Source organism: Dioscorea cayenensis, chromosome 7 (genome assembly GCF_009730915.1).
Source record: "Dioscorea cayenensis subsp. rotundata cultivar TDr96_F1 chromosome 7, TDr96_F1_v2_PseudoChromosome.rev07_lg8_w22 25.fasta, whole genome shotgun sequence".
NCBI lineage: Eukaryota > Viridiplantae > Streptophyta > Magnoliopsida > Dioscoreales > Dioscoreaceae > Dioscorea > Dioscorea cayenensis.
This window is the reverse complement of record NC_052477.1, coordinates 917,718-940,752: the sequence shown is the minus strand read 5'-3', so window position 1 is coordinate 940,752 and position 23,035 is coordinate 917,718. Positions and strand designations below refer to the sequence as shown.

Genomic DNA, 23,035 nt, shown 5'->3' with positions numbered 1-23,035 from the left:
CAAAGAAAGAAGGTGAAAAGGATGAGATTAAAGGGAATGTTTATGGGAGATCAAAGTAGAGAAATGATGGTGCTATCCTAACTGAGCTTTATGATCTTTACCCTTCCATCATCCTTTCTATCTTCTTTCCCACAAGAAAAGGTCTTCTTGACCTTGTAAGACCTTTTCTTGACCTTGTAAGACCCCACCTTTCACTCATCATCTTCATTCACAATTTCTTGCCTTCTCCTCCTCCATCCCTGTCTATCCCTCTTGGGCTTTAATTCTATATAATTATAATTATTATTATTTTGTTATTAAAAATATACCTATTATTATTCTAGTAGCGGTGATGTTTGAGTGGACTGCTAAAAGGAAAGGAGAGGGAAAAGAAAAGAAATTATTCTCTTTTTGGTGGTCATTCATAGATGTACTACTACTGCAGCGTATAAATGTCTCCATTATTTGTGAAAGTATATTTGTGAGTGTAGTGTGAGGTGTGTGTTTGCTATGATTGTTATTTGGAATATGCCTTGTTAGTATGCAGCTCTTTATTCATTGTGTTTTGCATTCATTGTTTTGGACCCTATCCATTTCATGTCTAGCAGCTTCCTTACTTCCTGCTCTTTGCAGTTGATCAAAAGGTGATCTTGTAGACCCTCTACACATGGGACCTCTGATCTGCCTTGTCAACATATGCTCTCTCTTCTCTACATGCACCGTTCATTCCAGCTGCAGTGCAAACTCATATCATCATCTCTTATTTACTTTACTTTAATTATTTTATATCTAAATAGTAACACCATTAAATGTCTTGGAGATAAAGATAAGAACAAGTGATCATATATATATTAAAATGATATGTTATGGGGGGAGACATCATATCAAACAGTTTAAAACTATATCTAGTTTTGTTTAGTTTATAAACAAGAATATCAAGTGACAAATATACATGTCTACCTTTCTCTGTTTCCAAAAAAACACATTAATAAAAACAACATCCACTTTGAAGCTTTATATGTATTTTACCAAGATGATTAAGTTAATATATATAGTGCATGCATGATCTCACATGGATTTTCGTAAGGGAGTGGGGGATTTAAAAGGGAATAATATATAAATGGTTAATTATTGTGAGAGGACTGCATGCATTGATATATATAATGCATGCATGTTCATTATAAATGTAGGGTGTCCTAGAGCTAAAAGAGGAAGAACCACTAGGACTTGTCCATGACTAGAAAGTCCAAACCTTTGCTAAAGAAATCCAAGCACTAGTATCATTATGCCTTCACTTATGAACAATATTGGCACATACACCATATTCAAGAGGTTCCCACCACCTCTTCTTGTCTTCTCTCTCTCTCTCCCTCTCTTCATAAATTCAACTCATCCTATTATTACTGCACCCCCCCCTTAATTATTAACATTGCATTTAATGTCTCCACTTTATTCACTTTAAGCAAGGACATTAACATTTATGAATTACTCTCATATCTCATTCATGCATGCATGTACTATTGTTTCACTCTTTTTTTTTTTAAGTATTATTATTTTTGACACTATCATCATTTTACATGATATAGTTATGAGGTTGTCCTTGCATCCCAATTTTAAAAAAAATGAAAAATTATACCTTCACAGTAGAACTGTGGCAACTCTAGCCTCTTCCCTGGTGAGTGAGAGGTTGAGAGATCATCCATGGCTTGTTTACTTTTATCAAAAACAAAATAAACAATTCTTGATAATTTTCTCTATTATTTATTTTATAAAATACAAAAATAAAGATTAATTTGTATTTCATAAATTTTGTAAGCTGACGTTCAGCTATAAGAGTGTATATATATACTTATTATATATATATATATATTAGCAAATATCCACTTTTACAGGGAATATGCAAGCCATTTTCTCTGTAATTATCTATTTTGTTCAAGCCAAAGATATTAATTAATATATATAATAAATACTAATTATGATAAAATTTATTGATGATGTTAATTAATAATATTAGCTTTATTAATGAAATATATCAAAAATAAATGGAAGAACAAATCAGAGGACGAAAGCTAAACAAATGACTTGTTTTTTAGTTGTGGGATCTATGAGGCCAGCCCATATGATTCATATGGCTTGGGCTAGGCCTTTTTAAAGATTGAAAGCCCACTTTGTTGATGAGAAAGCAAGGATGCACTCATCTCAAAGCACATTGCTTAGATCAGACAGCTATAAGCTCATCCATCATAAATCACAGTAATCAAACACACAAGAATATATAATAATAATAATAATAATAATAACCAATACGGTAGAAATTTGGGGTGCGACCTCACATAAATAGTAATTTTCTCAATACCACAACCATCTCCATGGAATTTACTAACGGCTCTGCATAACCTGACCCTTCTTGCTTTACATGTTTTTGGGATAGAAATAAATATTTTAAATACTTTTAACTTATTTACATCAATAATTAAAAAAACTTTATAATACTAAATTAAATTAAAACAATACAAATTTTTTTTTTTTATAAAGTCGATGAGAGACAAAACAAAAGATAAATAGGTACGGAGATGCACATGTTATGGTAGTTTAACTGACCTCCTGGGAATAACTTCCACTATACAACTACTGGAGGCAATATAAAATTATCTTGTATCTTTCTTCTGTTTTTAAAAAAAGCTCTAATCAAGACAAAAAGTGTGAGACAAGACGTGGTTAAATAATTTAGTATTATGCAATACTCATCCATAACAAGTTAATCCTAACGAACTAGTGGTAAAAAAGGACCATATAATAATAATAATAATAATTCAACATGTTCAACAGTAGAAAAACTTAAGATTCACGTGAGTTAGGAAATGAATTGATTAGACCTCAAAGCCAACAAATGAGAGAAAAGCGCTAGTCTCAAACATTGACTAATTACGGTTTCAAATTCCAACATTGGAGTCAGTATATATATATATCTAGTTGAGTAAGTAACATATATGCATGGGATTCCCAAACCCTAATGCTTCATTATTATTAATAAATCTATTTTAATCCCTTTTTATGTATCTACTATCATTCTTAGGAAATAATAATTCACATTGTTAAATGTTTAGGAAATAGTAATTCACATTGTTAAATGTGCCAGTAGAATTGGCTCGAATCTATCTACCTGCCTACCTGTCTATCTTATATGAGATCAAAATCAATGCATTAAGTTATTAAATTAATAATTATACCCTTATTAAAATGATTTTTTAATATATTTTTATGTAAAAATGATACTTACTCCATATATTTTTTGAGAAAAATGAATTAAAAAAATTCATATAAGAAGATACCTTTGTCTCCGGTTATTTTGAAAAACAGGGAAAAATAAATAATCTTGTGAAATTTATAAATTAATTTTTAAATTAAAGTAATAATAAATTTTTCTGTTTAGACAAATGTGAATAATCCACGAGTCAATGACATGTATATGCGCTGAACTCTATAATACTTGTGCACTTTATTTGCGTGAGCTGAAATTTGAGTCTATCTCTTAAGCAAATGAATACTATATATATATATAACTTAATATCAATAAACTAAATAAAAGATTGTTCTAACTCTTTCAATGTTCTAAAAAATCTTTCTAATTTATCAAATATTAAAAATATTTATGATTTTTAAATCTTTTATTTTTTATTAATTTAAGTTAAAGTTACAAAATTATTCTTACCTTACCCCTTCACAGACCCACTTGCTTTAGCCCGGTGACACTTGTGTCGGCATGAGGAGACAAGTTTTTTATTTTTAATTTTATTTATTTATTTTTACATAAATTGTCACACTTCCACTTGTGTGCAAGACGGGAAGCTCACTTAGGATTGCATGCTAGTGTTAAAGATATTTACGTCATTTTATTTAAAATATTAAAAGCACGGAATCGATTAAAAAGGTTAAAAAAAAATATTAAACATAAATCAAAATTTTATAAAAAATTAATAAATCAAATAATTAGAAAAATAAATATCATTAGAATATATAAGGAATTTTTAGAAACTTCTTCTAAATTTCATCCATATAAGAATATATAGCTATGCAAACAATTTGTTTAAAGTGGCTGACCCAAAAATAACAAATTACACAATCTATAATTAAAATCCACTAAATTTAACATTTTATTTTGCCAAAAATTAAAACTTGTTTTGGGTTAAGAAAAAAAACAAAAGATAGAAAATAAATATAAAGTTCAAGAAAAGTATGAGTAGCATTTTTTAATTTTCACTTTTTGAGATGACCAGACAAGAAGTAGAGGAGTTGAGAGATGGATGAGTAGAAGAAAGAAAAACCAAAGTAAAAAAGAAAGCATTAATTTCATTGGTGGTGGGAAGTGGGAACCTGCTTGCTTGACCAGTCATTTCCTACTTCTCACCCCCCCCTTTATTCATTCATCCATTCATTTCATGCATATAATTCATATATATCTACTTATCATTATTAGTTTTTCTAAAAAATTACTATTTCCAACTTCCTACCTTTACAATCATTCATTCATCTTCCCATCACAATGATGGTAACTCTTTGAGAGATGGAGGGATTAAAGCCTTCTTTGGATTGATTTATAAATTTTTTTTTTAAAATTTAATAGAAGTGATTATGAAAAAAAGTGTTTCTCAAGCGTAAGTTAAGCGTTTTTTATATTTTATATTTTAATTAACTTTTTGTAAAAATACAAACTATAAAATAATCTGAAAAACAACTTTTTTTTTCTATTTATGTTCTTGTAGAAAATCTAATATAAACAATTTCTTTTTAGCTAATGTTTTTGGGCTTTCTTGGAAGCTAATTCAAACAAAAGCCTAATTATCCCTCACAAGCGATGAATGACTTATCTACTTTATTAAAAAAATAAATTTTATTATTATTTTGACAAAGTTGATAAAAGTCAGGATATACATAAATAAAAAAATTAATAATTTAATCAGTAAGTACTTTATTTTTTTATGTGAGTTGGTGTTTAAATATGTTTCATCAACAAAAATACAAATACTCTGTTATGTGTCAAAGGCATGCATAAATATAAAGTTACTATCTCAATATATTTGTACTTTCACTTTATATTAGCTGTTAAGATTTGAACGTGTTCGATCGATAGGAGACAAACACTTTACACAGAGGACCGGATATTAGTAGACCCACCCAGAGATTCTTGGTTTCTATTGCTTATAAATATTTATAGTGGAGCCCACAAACCACTCACATCATCACATGTGGCACTCTTTTTTGGCTAGAGACTGGTCAGATGCAGCAATCCAAACCAGTCCATCATCATGGCCTCTTATGTTTGGATTTGGATCCTATTCAACTCTACTACTGTTACTTCATTTATCTTACCCTTTTTTTTTCAAAAAATAAAAAATAAAAAATAAAAAATCCTAGCTCTATTATATATATATATATATGAACTTTTTTGAGTGAGTTGAATAGTTTGAACATATCAATAATGTATGCATGCATGCAGTTAAAAAATACAGCAAAATATATAACATTTGGCAATATGTCATGAAGAACAGGAATTAAATTAATATAATAAATTATAACATAGTCAGGATATAGATAATTACATGCCAAGTTGTGACATCTTATTCCACATGGAAAAAGCCAATAAGAATCAAGTCAAGCCAATCACCGTCTGATCACCATCAAACGGTCCTCATGATTCAAGATATTGCATCTTTTTCACAGTAGATTTCATTCTCTTAATTAAAAATAAATAAATAAAAGTGATACCCAACTTGGCCGTCTTTCAGAAATATATAACATCTATATATCTAAATCTAGTGAAATAGGAATTGAATTGAGACATAATTATGTTAAATATATGAATCAATATTTCTTTATAAGTCTAAACCCTAATAATGATCACAGATGGCAGAAAGACCTGCAATCTCTGTGATGTTCAAACCCTAACCCTAAAACTAAAACATTAACACAAATTGCCACATCACTAAATCCAAATGTAAAACACCAACTCAAACTCAACTTCAAAATTAGTCAACTCCATCCTAAACTCTCATATGTCTCTATATATATATACACACACACTGCAAGATGCAAAACACACAAAGACTCTAAGGTTGGTTGGTTGGTTGGTTGGTTATATACTAGGTAGAGATATAGATATAGATATAGATCGAACATGGTGGTGGTGTCGACGACACCGGTGCAAAGCAAGAGATATATAGGAACAGAAATTCCGGTGATCGACCTGTCATGCAGACGAGAAATAGCGCAAGAAGAAATTGTGAATGCATGTGAAGAGTATGGTTTTTTCAAAGTGATCAATCATGCAATTCCAAATGATGTAGTAGCTAAAATGGAAGCTGTAGGATTAGAGTTTTTCGCTAAACCGGTGACGGAGAAACAACAGGCAGGGCCGGCGAACCCGCTCGGTTATGGATGTAAGAGTATCGGCCCAAATGGTGATACCGGAGAAGTTGAGTACCTTCTCCTCCATGCTAACCAACAGTTGCCTGCAAAGATCATCTGTGAAGAAAACCAGATTGAATTCAGGTACATTGAATATTCATTGATGAATGATGATGATTATTATGTTTTAATTAAAGAGAAGGGAATCCTAGCAGAAATGTGTGTAAAAAAGGAAAGATAGGACACCTGAATAATGAAATGAATGCATGCATGAAGTACTGTTTATAGTAAAAAAGGACAGTCCTATCAAGCTTTCAAATTGTTTAACTTTTTGTGTTTGTGGTCTATTTGGTTCTTCTTCTCAAGCAGTTGTGTGGTGATGGAGTATGTGGGGAGTGTAAAAGAGTTAGCATGTGAGATACTGGAGTTGCTGGCTCAGGGACTGGGCCTGGAGGACACTGAGACATTCAGTAGGCTCATAAGGGACATTGAGAGTGACTCTTTGTTAAGGCTGAACCACTACCCTTCATACAACTGCAATAAGGAAGACAACAACAAGGTTGGCAGAGTTGGATTTGGAGAGCATTCTGACCCTCAGATTATCACCTTGCTTCGATCCAACGGTGTTGCCGGCTTGCAAATACTCTCCCCTTCCACCGATGCCGGTTCTTGGGTTCCCGTCCCACCGGACCCGGCCGCATTCTTCGTCAATGTTGGTGATGCTCTTCAGGTTAGTCTTTCTCACGTGGTAATATATAACTAAGTTTGCATGAGCATGTAGATATTTTCATGTCCCACAAAATCTACATACTATTGTCCTGTTTCTCTCTGTTGCATTAATGTTTGATCTGGTCCCTCACAATAGTGACACTGTTTTGTTTTCCTATGTTTTTTTTTTTATTATTTATAATATATTTATTGTTGTTTTGAAGGCTATGACAAATGGAAGGTTGGTGAGTGTTAGACATAGAGCAATGGTAACCTCTTATGCCACTAGAATGTCCACAGTTTTCTTTGGAGGACCACCTTTGCATGCATGGATTTCTCCGATACCGGAGATGATCACAACTCAAAGGCCGCGCAGATACCGATCCTTCACTTGGAGTGAATTCAAGAAAATGATGTATTCACTGCGGCTTGGACATAACCGGCTCGAACTCTTTCGGTTCAAAGCCGAAGAAGAAGCCTAATCTTAACTTATATAGATGATCTAAGTAGAATGATGAAACTGACTGGAGTACTCCAGGAGCGTTTTTGTATGTACTAAATGTCAGGTTAAGTTCTCTAATGTGTTGAATGTTTATCAGTGCTTAAGTCTCTATGCCTAAGTATGGACTAGTTAGCGATAATTATTTGGGTTCTAATCTCAGTAACAACAGCAGTTATGATTAAAGTTAATTGGAAAATAAAATAACATTACTAAAAGAAGCACGTATAACAAGTGGATAAACTACTGTTGACTAGTTCAAAGAGATTCCTACACAGGTTAGGTGAACAACCAATTAAATTCAGAAGGGATGAATGAAGGTTTCTTGCATGAATTAGCAGGAAAAACAAAACTTCTCACAAGAATGAACCACCAACTTCATTGCTAAATCAATGATGAATTTAGAAAGAATTCATTCCATCGGGATTGTAAAACGATGATAATTTTCTATATATATATATGGTGAAAGGAGAAGGAGAACATGTACCAGATTATGGCTTCTCTGCTTTTGTTCCTCCGAGCTCTTCTGGTGAAGAAAGAAGACGGCGTATTAGATATCGAAGATCACCATGCTGTTTTGAGGCCAGATAATTGCACTGAATCAACTGAAAATGAGAAGTTCATGTCTACAAGCATTTGCGCTGGAGATGAAGAGGCCTGGAAGATCTCTGAATGTCTTGCATGGTCTTAATGTTCCCCTGTTCCCACGCAAATTTGGATTCATCTATGCAGCATCCTAAATAAAAACATGCCGAACATTTCTTTCATTGAAATCAAGGACATTGTACATCTTTCGAGTCATTTTATAGGTACAAACCACAATCTGTAACACTTACATGTACTCCAATTCAAGTCATAGCTATAACATTAATCATAAGCTGCTTTGATGATGTATAGATATATTTCAGCAGAAACTCTTATCATAGTGTCATGTCCTCAACATTCATCAAAGCATGACCTGATCATAATCTCTGTAGCAGTTAAACATTGCATAGACATAGAGTGACAAAGATGGAAGTGTGATTCAATTTCTCGAGTGTGCTATGAACTATGAAGTACTCTGTTTCTTCTGTCACTGTGTTGAAATCTGGAGAATAAGTTTCTTCTATACAGGAAGAAAAGACAATAACTTGGTTTCTTTTGTGTGATCACACAAGGACCTGTGATTTGGCGGCCAGTCGGGAACACCTGACACGAGAGTTCTTGCTAAGTCCGCATAAACAACCTTCGAGCAGGTTGAGGTCTTCATCACATGTCAAGATGGATGTCATCTCCGGATTTTCTAAAAACATCTTGGAAGTCAGAAACCCAGCAATGGTCCATGTCTGATAGAGTCGGGATTGCTTGCCAATAAATCTTCCAGTTCTTGTATCATAGTACTCTGGCCATTTATCATTTGAAAGCCTCTCTTCTGCCACAGCAATAGCTTTCTCTGCTAGCCCGGGTCTGCCCATTTTAATGCAAGCCAACGTGAACTGAAACAAGAAAAGCACAAACCAGTCAAATGCAAGAGTTTACAACAAACCCGGAGAATGGAAGATGAACAAACAATCAATCACCTGCCAGAGCAGTGTAGGCCAAGAGCCTCCATTATGATACGACCAAGGGCTGTGATACAAAAAAAGAACCGATAAATTTTCACTTCTAATGTGTGGATAAAAATCAAGATAACTCACGTATTCTTAGGATCACTGCCAGTGATAATACGCCAGTCCTCATATTCTAAAGCCGGATAACATATTTTGAGAGGCATGTTACCCACAAGATCATCCCATCTGTTCTCGATAAGATTAAGAATTCCCTCAGCTTGTCTCGGTGTGGCTAAAGATGAGACTATAGCCCAGAGATTTCCAAGTGAGAAGAACCTGAAATCCATGTGAGCTGGTTGCAGATTGCCAATAAGGTAGCCGCCATGATCAGGAATCCAATCCATCAGCCAAGAAGGAATTTGATCGGGATAGATATTGAACTTGTTAATAGCATCGTGTGAATATTCTTCAGTTTTATACCGATATATTTCATTAATTTTCTTCATATCCACCCAGTAATACTCTCTGATGTGGAAAGACAAAGCACTGAGCCTGTTATTAATGGCGCGGACTAGATTTGTTGAGCTTTCATTGCCAGAGAGCAATTCCCTGGCACAACGCAAAGCTGAATAAAACAAAGCCTGTGGAATAGAAAATAAATAAATAAAACTCAACCAAAAACATTGTACTTTTGTAAAGTGATTATTTGGAAGAGTAAACTTACTTGGATCTCAAGAGGGTGCCCATGGATTCCCATTCGGCGGTCTATCATACACGAACCATCAGTGACAAGAAGAGACGGAAACATGTCGAAACCATCTGATAAACATAAGTTCATGATCAATCTGATGCCTGTTTGTACATCCACTCTCTCTTGCAGAGCATAGTCTCCTGTAATCTTTCCGTAAGCTCTCAGTAAAATAATCCACCATAATCCTGGCATCATAAGAAAAATGAGATGTGAATCAAAAGGCTTAGCAATTAATATATACTTCCTTATCACAGACTAGAAGATAAAACGATTAAATAAAGAATCACCACCCATCATTGGCTCACCTGAATCAACAGGAGCCACACGGCCAATTGCTGATTCACCAAAATCAGGGTCTAAAACCTCCTCGAACGCTTGATTGTTTCCATCCAAAGATACAGTTCTAACTTTAAAACTAGCTGGCATCAATCCTTGTCCAGGGCTATAACAATCTACAGTCTTCTCCCAGCTCTGCACAGACAGGAAGAATGGTCCTTTAGCAACAAGTGTAAATCGAGGGGATAAATGGGTAAACACATCAATTATAGCAGCACAGAACACAATAGCAAAAAATGGCGTCAAGTGTAATAGCATGTCATCCCCGAGAGATGAAAATGATAACTCTCTTAGATTTAATCAAAGAAAGATTGCAACAGCTATGGGAAGGCAAATCCAAGAGCAAAATAAAGAACAAATTTATACATGTACCAAAGGAAAGTTGTATTGACTCCACAAATGTTACACAACACAATCCAACAAAAGAGAAAGTTTTAATTTTCTCTATTCTATTTTGTGTCAAAGTGATGAAAATACACTAACATTGCTAGGGGTGCAGCATATGGTCTTCAGAGCCTTGCAAGTATTTAGTCAACTATAAATTCAAAACTGTAAAAGAGAATGCTTGCTGCTTGTTATACGTAGGTATGTGATCAATATAACAACGATTCAACCAGACAAGAAATCAAATGTACAAAACTTATGTATAGATTTGCTTACTCTCTAGATAGCATGTTGCCGTCTATGCAAACATCTCATAATTCTCTAAATTACTGAACTGTTTAAACTAGCCTTTCGAAAAATATCATTTTGTTGCGAGTTGAATAAACGCTTGATCAAGAGAATGTCATACCAAAATTTCTAAACTACATTCATAATTCAATTCATAAACAATACGCAAATTTCTAAACAACCTTCCAAAATATATAATGCTTCAAAATAGCAAATCAAGAGATATATAATCGAAATTTCTAAACTACATCCATAATTCAATGCACAAAATAGACGAAATCGATTGGAAAGCCAAAAAAAAGCTGAGATTTTTACCTGCAATTGAAGGGTGTGGAGGAGAAAATTCCGAACAATCTCGCCCTCTCCTTTGAGAAGAAAAGCAAGGGCAGAGGGCACGAAATCCCTGATGAACACCTGATCATAATTAAGCATCTGGTTCGCCATCGCCGGATCATCCGCCGCCACGGTGCCCACCGGACTACCACAATACTTCACCACCGCCCGATTAAGCAGCCGCCAAGCCTCCTTCTCCACCTCCGATTCCTCCCTCCCTTTCACCTCCACAACACCCAAATCCTCCAAATTCCCTCCTTTCTCGCTTCCCAGATCCTCCCACTTCTCCTCCTCCTCCTCCAAAGCTCCAGCATCCACGCCATCGAGCACGAGAGGCTTCACGGAGATGCTCTGCAGGCAGGCACGATCAAAGGGCTTCTCTCCGGCGATCGTCTCCACCGAGGTGGAGTAGCAGCGAATGGTTGTTCCCAGGACGCCCCTGCCCGGACGTATAATGGGAATTCCGAGCACGCCCATGGTTCGGGGCCAATCGTGACCAGCGCCGGCGATGAACCGGCGGTGGGGGCATTCCGGGAAGAATAAGGAAATCTTATAGAGATGTGATAAGAGCCGGCGATATGGCTTCATGGCGGAGTTTTTCCGGCCGTCGTTCCCGGGAAAAAAACGATATGGAAGTGAAGATGGGTCTAATTCTAATGAAAACTTGGGATTCAAGGGCTAAATTGCAAAATAACAAATAACTAGAAAACTAAGGGGGGCTTTTAGATAATGTTGATTTGGGCCCAAGAAACTCAAATTGAGATTGCAATTTTAATGGGCTTGGGCTCAAAACCCATTTTTGGGCTTAGAGCCTATATATATATATATTTTTAATTTCATTTTTCATAAATTATATGCTTTTATTCGATTTGGCCCTTCTATTTTTATAAAATCTCCAAAATAGGTAAACATAAAAAAAAAAATAGTTTTATTAAATTCAAATTCAACAACTAAAATAACTAACGATAACTTTAAAACTATTTGTGAAAGAAGTTGAACTCACGACTTTCCAGATAAGACTTAAGGACAATATCACTTGTTTATTGCGGCGGTGATGTTTGTTAAATTAATAAACAACCCAAGAATTTAAAGTAATAATTATAATTTTTATTTTAAAAATATCAAAAAATATAGGAAAAATTAATGTTCACCCTTCATAATTTTCAAAACTTCCCAAAAATCCCCTCCTACTTTTACACACCCCGGACATCCCTTCCGTTAGTGTTTAACTTCCCTATTACCCCCTACCGTTCACTTCAAATGGGTCCATGTTGTGAAATCCCATTTTTGGCCTTGAAAATGGTGGGAAAGAAAAGTGTCAAATCATCATGTTCAACCTTTTCAAGGGCTTTCTGCTTGGTTTCTGATACACAATGTATAGGAGTTGCATTACATCTTGTTGTTCTCCTCATTTCTCCTCATTTGAGTTGTTCGACTTCGATTCCGCCGGTTGCATGTACTGGTGAGAATCTCTTCGTTGCTATCAGTTTGACCATTCAGTCGGAGTTTATTATGGCAGCTCATTTGTGGTAGTCTGGGTGAAGTTTATCATACCCGAAATATATAAATCGGTTTCTCCAACAGAAAATTAAGTTGATTTCCATCGGATTGGTCAAGTGCACTTCATCTTCAAATGAGCTGTATTCGATTTTATTGTCGAGGCAGAGCATGTGCGATTGTCGTCTCCGTTTGAAAACGAGTTCATTTCGTTTATTGTTATCTTTTTGTATATTTTAAATAATGTTTAACTATTTGCTATTATCCGTTTAAATATATTACTAATATGTTTAATAATTGTCATATCCGTTTAATACTTGTCATCTCCGTTTAATATTATCTTTACATGTATAACTTTTCATATTAACGTTTAAATTCTCAAAGTCTCGCAGTAAAACGGTGATCTTTTTCGTTTGATCTGAATTGTTGGCAGGTGGCAAGGTTATGGTATCCCGTGCATAAGAATTAATGACGGCATTAATTCTTATGCACGGTAACATAAATATCCGAACACCCGTTCGTTGTAATCAGTCAATGTCGGTCCACTGTGCGTTTGATTTTTTTCTCGGATATGAAGAGTCAGCCTGCTTGTGGACTTCACACCATAAATAATCAGGAAGAACCCTTCCCATGGACAACCACTCGTCGTCGTCCTCATCATCATCCTCCTCCTCCTCCTCTTCCCATGGACAACCACTCTATCTGAAAGGATGTTTCGTGAACCTCCTTCCTTATCTTGAGAATCAATCAGCCGTAATCACGCAACAAGTTAAACTATCTTTTCTTGCCCAAGCCGAAATGCTCGCATAATCGCACGAATCGCGGAGGATTCTCCGTGATGGATGACGGGAAGCAATTAAGCGAGCTTTTCGACTTGGGTAAGAAAAGAAAGTTTTCACGTGATGCGTGATTGCGGATGATTCTCAGAGGAGGGAGGTCGGGAAACATCCTTTAAGACGGGGTTGATATTTATCACTGAGACTTTTTGTTACTGCTTAAGAACATTACATCGCTGTACAACTATGTCGCTTTACGTGTTTAACTACCAGTATCTTCCCTTAAGTCCGACCATGACACATTGATTAATAGTCGTTTTCATGAATGTGTTTGTTTAACCTTTTTTTTAATGTTGTATGTTGTGCAGGTTCAAGTTGATGCGCATGTTATGCAACCGCTGTGAGCATTCGAATGTACAGACACTTGTTTCGTTATACGAGGGTCGAGTCATGAGTGTCCAAAGTCCTTGTAAATGTTTTGTAAATGTTGTAAACGAATGTTTTATTTGAATGTGAACTTCTGAAATTTAAACAGAGACCTAGTAAAAACAATGTGGGAAACAAAAGAACGTCATTGTAAACAATAGAAAAAGTTAAACAATACTCAAGTTACTCTTTAAACAATGACAACGGTGTTTAAGAAAATACGTAAAGATGTTTAAACAGTGACGTAGGAGGTACCCATCTTCAACGCGATGTCAGTGAAAGCATTCAATTTAAACAATAACATATATTTTAAACAGTTAAGTCACTATATTTAAACGTTTTACGTATTATTTACATGATGCAGACTTTATTTAAACCGGTAATCGTTATGTTAAACACTATGTGTATCTGTTTAAACATAAAAAATTGACTGTTAAACAGATACTCATGTCGAGCGATGACAATACGTCTTCATCGCGACAGTGGCATATATTTTTCCTTTTTTGCCCTTCTGATGGAGGGAAAAATACCGCCCAATCACATCACGTCTAGTCTAACCTCTATGCACTTTTTGGTCTTCAAGCGTTATATTGCAGCCGCTGCCATGGATCCGGTCACAATCGACGATCTTGCAATGAAACTGTCGCCGACTAGGCATTGTAAATAAGCCGACGATGACAGGGAAACATTGTGTATTGATGGGCAACTTTCCATATTTAAACTCTTACTCTTTAACCCGAATTGAATGTATTTAAACAGAGACATTGTTATTTTAAACGGATACACTGTAAGTTGAAATATTTCAATCTGATGTTTAAACGATATATAGTATATTTAAACAATGAAAGTGAAATGTACACAATTAGAACGTAAATTAAACAATGAAATGAAACTGAATGGAATTTAACCTGCTTTACAATTCAAAACAAACAAAATTTACATTTACATATACAAGTCATGTTCTTCGAAAACAAAAACAATGAATTGAATTTGTCCGAGTTTACACTCAAAAACAAAAATTGATATTGAGATATACAGGACATGTTCTTCAAAAACAAAATTTAACCCACTTGTGACGACCCCCCTTTGTCATGGACATCGGCTGCCCTCCCTCCTTAAGTATCGCGGGTAACGTACCTTAATCCGAGGTAAGGAACGTCCCGTCTGCGGTAGCCGTAACTTCTCACCCCAAAGTAATTGCTCGATAAACCGCATGACGTAGGGCGCGCAATCGACGCTTCCTTGTTTTTTTGGCGTGGGGTTTCCAAGTCGTCAGCGAGCGGGTACTTTGTTGTCACGACTCGCGAACTCCATATCGACACAATTGTCGAATAGATTCCACTGCCGAGATATGCAAGTCAAGATTAGAATACCGATTAAATACCAAACGGATATTAATCGGACATAATTAAAGAACTTACCATGTCCAACGCGTCCTTATCGTACCCCGGACATGAAGAATAATGCCTGTATTCTTGTTTATCATTGTCCTCTTTTTCGCAAGTCTCTTCGAATGTGGCCGCCTTGGAATGACCTTCCCGATGATGTCGTCGTCGCCAAATTCCGACGCCTCGCTCGTCCCGGGTGCTTCAGTCTTTGGAGGGATGGCGCAGTGGCTGTGAAACGTCCCTTCCAGCTGCCTCAACACGAGCGACAGCCGAGGAAACTCGGTCATCAATATCTCGGCATGCCCTGCATAAGAGTTGCGGTGACATCTTCGCCTAATGTCACTGGGTGGGTCGCCACTGCCGGAGGGGTCGCCATGGTCGGGGCCGCCACAATCGGGGGACCGCTCGTTGTCGTGGTAGGGGGTTGTTGCAATCTTCCTGGGTAGGGGAGGGTTTCTCCGGCTCGAGGAATGCGTGCGCGTGGTGGGGCTGGAAGTAGGGAGAACAGCGTCAGTAGCAGCACGATAGAGGTCGCTCTCTCATCCCGCCTCGAGCAAGTGGTTCCGGGAGCAATAGCATCCGTCCGTCGAGTTAGCTCCCCAACAAATATTTCTTCTTCAAACGATTAGCCGGAACCATCTCAGAAACTAATATATGTAAACCAAACAATTTCAAATGAAAATCATTCATTTTAAACTATAAAAAAACTATATTTAAACAGAGTGTTTATATATTTAAACGTTATAGAATATAATTAAACGGAGAACAAAATATTTAAACCAGTATGAATAATAGTTAAACGGTAAATACTAAAGTTAAACGCGAAATAAAATGTTTAAACATTAAAGACTTATGTTAAACATTGTCCATGATTTATTACCTCTTTTCCATCGAGCGATGACAAGCTGGTTTCTACCGTCAGCTTGCTTCCCGTGAAAGTACTTTCACCGTAGCACAGAGATCCTTGGGATCTTGCCGAAACGGACTTTCTTCCCCGTTCCGGTCACTCAGTAAAACCGGACGTTAAGCGCGACCGAGCAACCCTTAATGTACCCTCGTGTTGGTCTTCTTCCCGTAGCGATCTATCTTGCACTCGAGCGGGCTGCTGTGGAATATCCTCCATAAGCCACTTGTGCGTCGCCTCGCGCCCATGCGTATCGCCCCATGGGTCTGGTAGATCATCGACATAATCAACGATCCGATTCGGAACCGAGCATGACGTATTTGGGAAGAGGGATCTGCACCCATGAGGTACACCATCGGAGTTTGACAAAAATTATCTTCTTCTCCCTCCGTCGAACAAGTTGCACCGAGTGCTCTTGATGGAGTCTCTGCGTCTCGTGAGGTTTTCGATAGATACCTACCCTTCGAACGCTGACCGGGTTTTCTTCTTCGAAAGACCATCGCGTCGCCATCGCAACGCGGACCAAGAACGAGGGCCACATCTTGAGGTCCGAAACTCAGCGAGCTTTCCCGATCCCCGAATTTATTGGTGCGACCATCGTACCTTTGCAAAAGAGAATCAAGAAGGGCCCTCTCTTGGTATATAGCTTCCACTCGATGAACGCAGCAAACGGTGTCCGTCGAATAATCTCCCGAGTGTCGAGGGGTCATGTTATTTTTTTCAATTCAACTAAAGTCTCCACTCATCGGGTGTCAAATAGCATCGCCCATTAACTAGGTTGACCGCCATAATCACCGACTGCGACAATAACAACACATTCAACATGCGAGTATTCACAAAAAGTTTAAGCGCAAATTTAAGGTTTTAAAGCGGTAAACTCTCGCTTATTAAACGGAGATATCAAATGTTAAACAGAGACCCATCTTATTAAGCAGAGCGAGAATACTTAAACAAATGACAACAAAAACTTAAACCCAGTAACATCTCATTTCTTAAACGTCAACCTCATTTGTAAAACTGCAACCATATCAAATGAAAAGGAAAATATACATTATAAATATTACACAAATCATAACAATCGAAAAAACTTTTTCGATAGTGTATACAGATCGAAAATGCAAAACAAAAACAAAACCCTAGCCGAGAAATCTCCTGCAGACTAACAAAAACCCAAGTCGAGAAATCCCCCTGCAGACTTCAATATCTTCCAACAAAAAGCAGAACACAAAAACAAAACCGAAAAAAATCTTTCTTTGTAATGAGCAGCTAACATAAAACCATACTCAATACCTTAGATTGCAAACTGATGAAATGCCAACTAGTTGCGCGGGGTACTTCTCCTTTGAGATACCGGTGGAAAGGAAAAAGCTACAAATACAGAGGCTTTCGCAGTAGAGACAACTCGGAGACAGCTCGAAATGGAAGAGTCAAGACGCGAGTTGAGAAAAAAGCAAGTAAACGGCTCTAATAAATTCGTCTCTGGGGTTACTCTACGGAAAACCACCCCACTTCCTCTCAAATCGCCGAGATGGCTGCAGCCACGACTCCCCATGCAAGGGCATTTTCGTCCATAAAATTTGAAACTCACTCCGCTCACATCCGTTACAGGGTTTGGGGGTTTGAAAAACATAGAGTTTAAAAGGAGGGGGTTTTTAGGGATTGCAAAACTAACGGGGTGTTTTTGGCAATTTTACAAACTTAAAGGGTTTTTTTGGCAATTTCCACAAAAATATATTATAAATTCCATTATTATCACTAAAAAAAATCGAAAAATATTAAATATCGTTAATAAATACTTTGTTGATCATCTCTAAAACTAAAAGTTAGTTCATAAAGCATTTTATGATATCCAAGTTTCTTATCAATCTCTCTATCTATTTGTGCACATATATATGACATATCTTATACATCATTTTCTCCAAATCAAATTTGAGATTCTTATTAAGTGGTTCTCATGACTTCCCAAGATTAATATCATTTAATGCAATATATTAATATCAAAAACAAAGTTAAACATCTCCATCTTTATTTATCTTCTAATAAGTTTGTTCAAGTTTAGGAATCACTAGTAAACATCAACATCAAATGGCAATGCACTAAGTTTTGCCACATAGTGCCGTTCATTATTGATCTTTTACTCATTCCATATTAAGCAATGTGTTACTTTCTTTCTTCATCCTTATCATTATGAGTTTATTAACCATATTATCCTAATTTTTTTTATTCACTTATTACTTCAAGGATCAATGATTCTTGTACTATAACTTAAGAACATAATAAAGTGATTAAATAAATAGTGATCATATATATTTATAGGATTAGTTTAATGAAGGTGTGAAAACTAGAGTATTAGCGGCTGTTAATTAATGGGTTCATTAGTAGTTCATTCAATGAACCTTATGAAAACGTGTGATATTTTAATTAATTAAACTTAATTGTAATTAAAAGAACTTTTAGATTTAACTTAAACAATGATGAGAATGTCCACTTTGCCTTCATTTAAGCAGACATGCAGTTATGCTTACATGCAAAGATAAACAAAATGAGTTTGCAAACATGCATCAAAGTTATATGTTAAAATAGTACAGTGTGCTATGTGATTAGGTGATTAGGTGATGCTTTTCTTTTTTAATAAATTATGTTTTATTTCATGTCCCTACATAAAAAGAAGAAGAAGAAAAAAATTAAAAAGAAAAAAAGGCATGGTATGTTTATTTCATTCATTGAATTTGGAACATTTTTTTATCAATGGCCAGCACTAACAAGAAAGAAATAAGTTCTTTTCTTTCACATCAGGTGACAATTTTAATGCGTAACCTTTTTATGTTTCATAATTATCAATTTAACATGAAATTTTTATTGGTTCCACTTTCAAAATTTTCTTTTAAAAAAAATATTAACCACAAAAAATGTACCAAATGATCGAGAAAAACATTACAGATACGGTGCATATAAACAACAATAAATGAAGAAGAGAGATTAAAACAAAAAAATGATAATAAAGTGCAGAATGGGTTGATACATGTCAAATTGAGCGATGATTGAATGTCCAATAATAAAAAAAATATGATGAGAGTAAGAAGAATTTTGAAAAAATGACCGTCTTTAGGATCATTCGTATATATGGTCAGTCAGTGGAACTAGGTTATTAGAGTTATAATTATTCTATTCTTCAATTGAAGAAACACCTTAACAGATAATAATGGTAATGACGTAAGATGACAAGAGGTAACATATATTTTCATGTCAAAATTACTAAATCAATATCATAATCTATTTCTTAATAATAATTAAAAAAAAAATGTTTGATTTACATCTAATCTCATGAGTCACATTCATTCTCCTAACATGCTCATAATAAAAACTTGGCCAAGTCTAAATTAATCACATGGAATTTAGACTAATTTCAAAGTGGATTATGAAGTCATGAACTTTGATTAATCAAAAGACTCTTCTTATAAGAGTTCTAAGCTAACCCGTTGACCGAAGACCCAAAAGTCTTCTCGTGGACCCCACAACCCCCATGCGTGCCAGCTCATCCACACGGCAAAAACTGCCACGTGTCCACCAGGTCCCCGTTCAAGCGTTCCGGCGGCGCAGTCACGAGATACCCCGTGACCCATCCCGATCGACACGTGTCACGCGACGAACTCCTCCAATTCGGGACCACGCCCGCTGGACCATAATAACAAAACGAGTACTCGTGTCAAGTTACACCCCGCGTGTCCTTCACCATCGCCTCACGTGATCAAATGATTACTCTCCACGCGTGATGGTACTAATTAGTTAAATTAATCCGCACGTACACCAGCATCATTATTATTATTTTTTTTACATTATTTTTAATTTCATCAACACCATAAAATTAAAAAGAATTGAGATTAAAATTTAATCCCAAAGTTACAAAGTAAGTACAAGAACATTAATTTTCATAATTTTCATAATAATAATTTTTTTTTGTCAATCAAATCAATCAAAGAAACCAAGAAGAGTCTTCAACATTATTCCATAAACCATCACTAATCATGTCACCATTCCACCAAGCTTGATCAAACTCCATGAAACCAGGACTCATCAAGCTCTGTTCCTCAGGCCAACCACAAAGACCACCACTGTCAGCACCCTCCGGCAAGCCGGAGACGGTGGCCGGAGGAGCTTCAAAAGACTCCGAGAAGGATGACACAGCACCAAAGCTAGAGCTTTCCGAACTTGGTCTTGATACTACAGTACTACTACTCTCTAGTACTCCATCATTTATAATTAGATGATGATGGGATGATGGTGAGTTTTGGAGAACTCCGGTGATGGCCGGAGACACACCGGAAGCTGCTTTGATTCTTTCAATGAGTCTTGGCATCCATAAGTACTTCATCACATCTTTGAACTGTTTACTATTAACATCACACTTGAGTTGCTTTGCATGTTTCTGCACTCTTGTTCTCCAGTAATTCTTTATCTCGTTGTCTGTTCTTCCTGGCAAGTGTTGTGCAATCTTTGACCACCTACAATATTTCATCAATCAATCAATCAATCAATCTATATATATATATATGAATTATTACTGTTTAAACTATATATGTATGTATATATATATATATATACCTGTTGCCCCAGCGAGAGTGGAGTTCAAGGATGAGGAGTTGTTCTTCAGGAGTGATGTTGCCACGGCGGACGTCAGGACGGAGATAGTTGAGCCACCGGAGACGGCAGCTTTTGCCGGTGCGTTTAAGTCCTGAGAAGAAGAATGCATGATAAGCTTAGAGTTTTGAACTACTTTGATAACTGTACGTAATTAGGGTTAATTATAATTAAGATTAATATATATATATATATACCTGCATGGCGAGCAAGAGAATTCCAACGGCCTTCACCATGGTTGGCGATGTAGTTAACAAGGAGAAGGTCTTCTTCAACAGTCCATGGACCTCTTCTTAAGTCCATCATCTCTTCATCTGCATGCATGACTTCCATTGTTAACTGGTCTCTCTTGAAGATGGATAAATAACTTGTGTTTACAGATGGTTGAGGGGTTTGTGATGAGATGGAGAGATGGAGAGAGAGATGGTAAGGGTTGTGTGTGTGTGTATATATATATATAGAAAGGATAAGTTAGAGTGGAGATTAATATACATGTGACTTAATACTAGTGGGACACGCCGCAATGGGGTTAAGAGGAGATTATTTATATATCTCTTTGATTTTGAAGCTTAATTATGTTTAACCAATTAAGTGGGTTTTGAACTTTGACTTCTGTTCATCATCTTTCATGATCATGATCGATCTTATTATTGGTAAGAATACAAACAAAAGTGTTTGTGATAAAAGAAAGACTACTCAAACAGTGTGGACCTCTGTTTTGTCTTTGAATTCAACATGTTGGTATTGTAAATGATATTGTTGTTATTATTATATATTAAATTATATGGAGATATATGTATAGATAGTGAGAAAACTCAGAAAAAGGGAGTTGTATCAAAGTTTATTTTTGAAGCTTCAAATCTCAACAAGTGCTTCCAAAAAGAAACATAAAAAAAATGATGAAAGTTGAAGGGCCAACTAAAGAAGACTTTTAAAGAGCTTATTGTGTGTGTTTGTGTTTTGTTATGTCTAAGCTTTTTGAGTTTGATGACTTGCTCTTAGTATTAATTTAATTACAAGTGGTGGTATGGCAATAGAATGCACAAAGTTAAAAAAATAAAATAAAAATAAAACAAGGGAATGAATGAGTTGAAATGTGTTCAATAAGTATCATGCATTGCCTTCTAGAATCAAACTAATTTCTATATATATCCACTAAAATTAAGTTTACTCTAATTATAGACCGGCCACCAATGACTTTAAATAAAGTAAAAGACATGCACATTGATAAACCTATGTAATTAACATACTTGTTATTTAATATTATTGTATATATTCTAAGATAATTAATTAAGCTTTTACTTCTTTTTTTTTTATTCTTAATATTATTACTAAATAACATCACTTCACCGCTTTAGAATAATATGAGTTGATGCATGATCTAAGATTGTTTCTTTAATTATTAGATGACTTCTAACAATAGAACCCTAATTGCATCGGCATCAAGAATTGTCCTTCAAGAATTGTCCTTCACTAAAACTAAAGTATGAAGGAGATTAGTGTTTGCCACGCGGATGAATGGGATTATTAAATGATATCAAAGAGAATTAAAGCTTCTAATTAGAATATTTCTTTTCTTGTCCATTAACTAAACAAAAGAAACAGTGTGACCCCATAATAATTATTAAAGTTAAGTTACATAAAAGACTTTTTATCATCCAATAAATCCTTTTTTTCTCATCTTTATTTTGTTCTCTATGAAGGGAACCAGTGGGCTAAAAGCCAAACAGAAGTCTCTAAAAGAAAACCATTCAACTATTGCATGCCACACTATAAACATCATGTTTTTATTAGCTTAATTTTAGTAAATGAATTAAAACCCAATTAAACAGAAAATAAAAGGGTTGGGATAAAACAGTCAAAAAGGCATCCTTGAATTGAGGGAACTCAAGATTAGATGACATTTGTCTAATGGTTTGTGATGATAAAAAAAAAAGCCATGAATGAAGGCGTCTTTGACTTAAATTTTCTTAGCATGATAAAAATATTTCTTTGAATCCCTTTGACCTTCAAATGTAGAATTACACAATACATTGGATTTGTACTCTTCTTTGGAGGGGTATGGTTTGGCTACTTTAATTTGATTGTATTTTTGAGTTTGGGTTGGATCCCACTAATGACTTGAAAGAGTTTTGAACTTGGTTTTTAGTCAAAACTTAGGTTTAGTTTGACAATATGAACTCAATAAAGGAGT

General features: G+C 35.5%; 3 protein-coding genes across 3 annotated transcripts; 1 reads left to right on the top strand and 2 right to left on the bottom strand.

Moving 5' to 3' along the window:
* Window positions 1-6,067: 6,067 nt before the first annotated feature.
* Window positions 6,068-7,723, top strand: LOC120264978 (gibberellin 2-beta-dioxygenase 2-like). The gene is made up of 3 exons (XM_039272906.1): window positions 6,068-6,528; window positions 6,754-7,114; window positions 7,317-7,723. Exons 1-3 carry the CDS (start codon window positions 6,155-6,157, stop codon window positions 7,572-7,574), a joined length of 993 nt encoding a protein of 330 aa, XP_039128840.1. The 5' UTR covers window positions 6,068-6,154; the 3' UTR covers window positions 7,575-7,723.
* A 605-nt stretch (window positions 7,724-8,328) lies between these two features.
* LOC120264977 (neutral/alkaline invertase 1, mitochondrial-like) lies at window positions 8,329-11,883 on the bottom strand. The gene is made up of 6 exons (XM_039272905.1): window positions 11,195-11,883; window positions 10,177-10,342; window positions 9,845-10,056; window positions 9,268-9,761; window positions 9,151-9,199; window positions 8,329-9,066 (listed from the first exon to the last, which is right to left on the bottom strand). The coding sequence occupies exons 1-6, from the start codon at window positions 11,798-11,800 to the stop codon at window positions 8,740-8,742; spliced, it is 1,854 nt and encodes a 617-aa protein (XP_039128839.1). The 5' UTR covers window positions 11,801-11,883; the 3' UTR covers window positions 8,329-8,739.
* Window positions 11,884-20,101: 8,218 nt separating this feature from the next.
* Window positions 20,102-21,246, bottom strand: LOC120265563 (transcription factor MYB2-like). Its single transcript, XM_039273502.1, has 3 exons — window positions 21,039-21,246; window positions 20,806-20,935; window positions 20,102-20,705 (listed from the first exon to the last, which is right to left on the bottom strand). The coding sequence occupies exons 1-3, from the start codon at window positions 21,172-21,174 to the stop codon at window positions 20,177-20,179; spliced, it is 795 nt and encodes a 264-aa protein (XP_039129436.1). The 5' UTR covers window positions 21,175-21,246; the 3' UTR covers window positions 20,102-20,176.
* Between the last annotated feature and the right edge of the window lie 1,789 nt (window positions 21,247-23,035).

Coding starts and splice junctions, on each gene's coding strand:
- LOC120264978 (XM_039272906.1), top strand. CDS start 6,155: ATGGTGGTGGTGTCGACGACACCGGTGCAAAGCAAGAGATATATAGGA. Junction 6,529..6,753: donor GAAAACCAGATTGAATTCAG/GTACATTGAATA, acceptor CTTCTCAAGCAG/TTGTGTGGTGATGGAGTATG. Junction 7,115..7,316: donor ATGTTGGTGATGCTCTTCAG/GTTAGTCTTTCT, acceptor GTTGTTTTGAAG/GCTATGACAAATGGAAGGTT.
- LOC120264977 (XM_039272905.1), bottom strand. CDS start 11,800: ATGAAGCCATATCGCCGGCTCTTATCACATCTCTATAAGATTTCCTTA. Junction 10,343..11,194: donor TCCACACCCTTCAATTGCAG/GTAAAAATCTCA, acceptor CTGTCTGTGCAG/AGCTGGGAGAAGACTGTAGA. Junction 9,067..9,150: donor GGCCTACACTGCTCTGGCAG/GTGATTGATTGT, acceptor TTCTTGTTTCAG/TTCACGTTGGCTTGCATTAA.
- LOC120265563 (XM_039273502.1), bottom strand. CDS start 21,174: ATGGAAGTCATGCATGCAGATGAAGAGATGATGGACTTAAGAAGAGGT. Junction 20,936..21,038: donor TTCTCTTGCTCGCCATGCAG/GTATATATATAT, acceptor TCTTCTTCTCAG/GACTTAAACGCACCGGCAAA. Junction 20,706..20,805: donor CACTCTCGCTGGGGCAACAG/GTATATATATAT, acceptor GAAATATTGTAG/GTGGTCAAAGATTGCACAAC.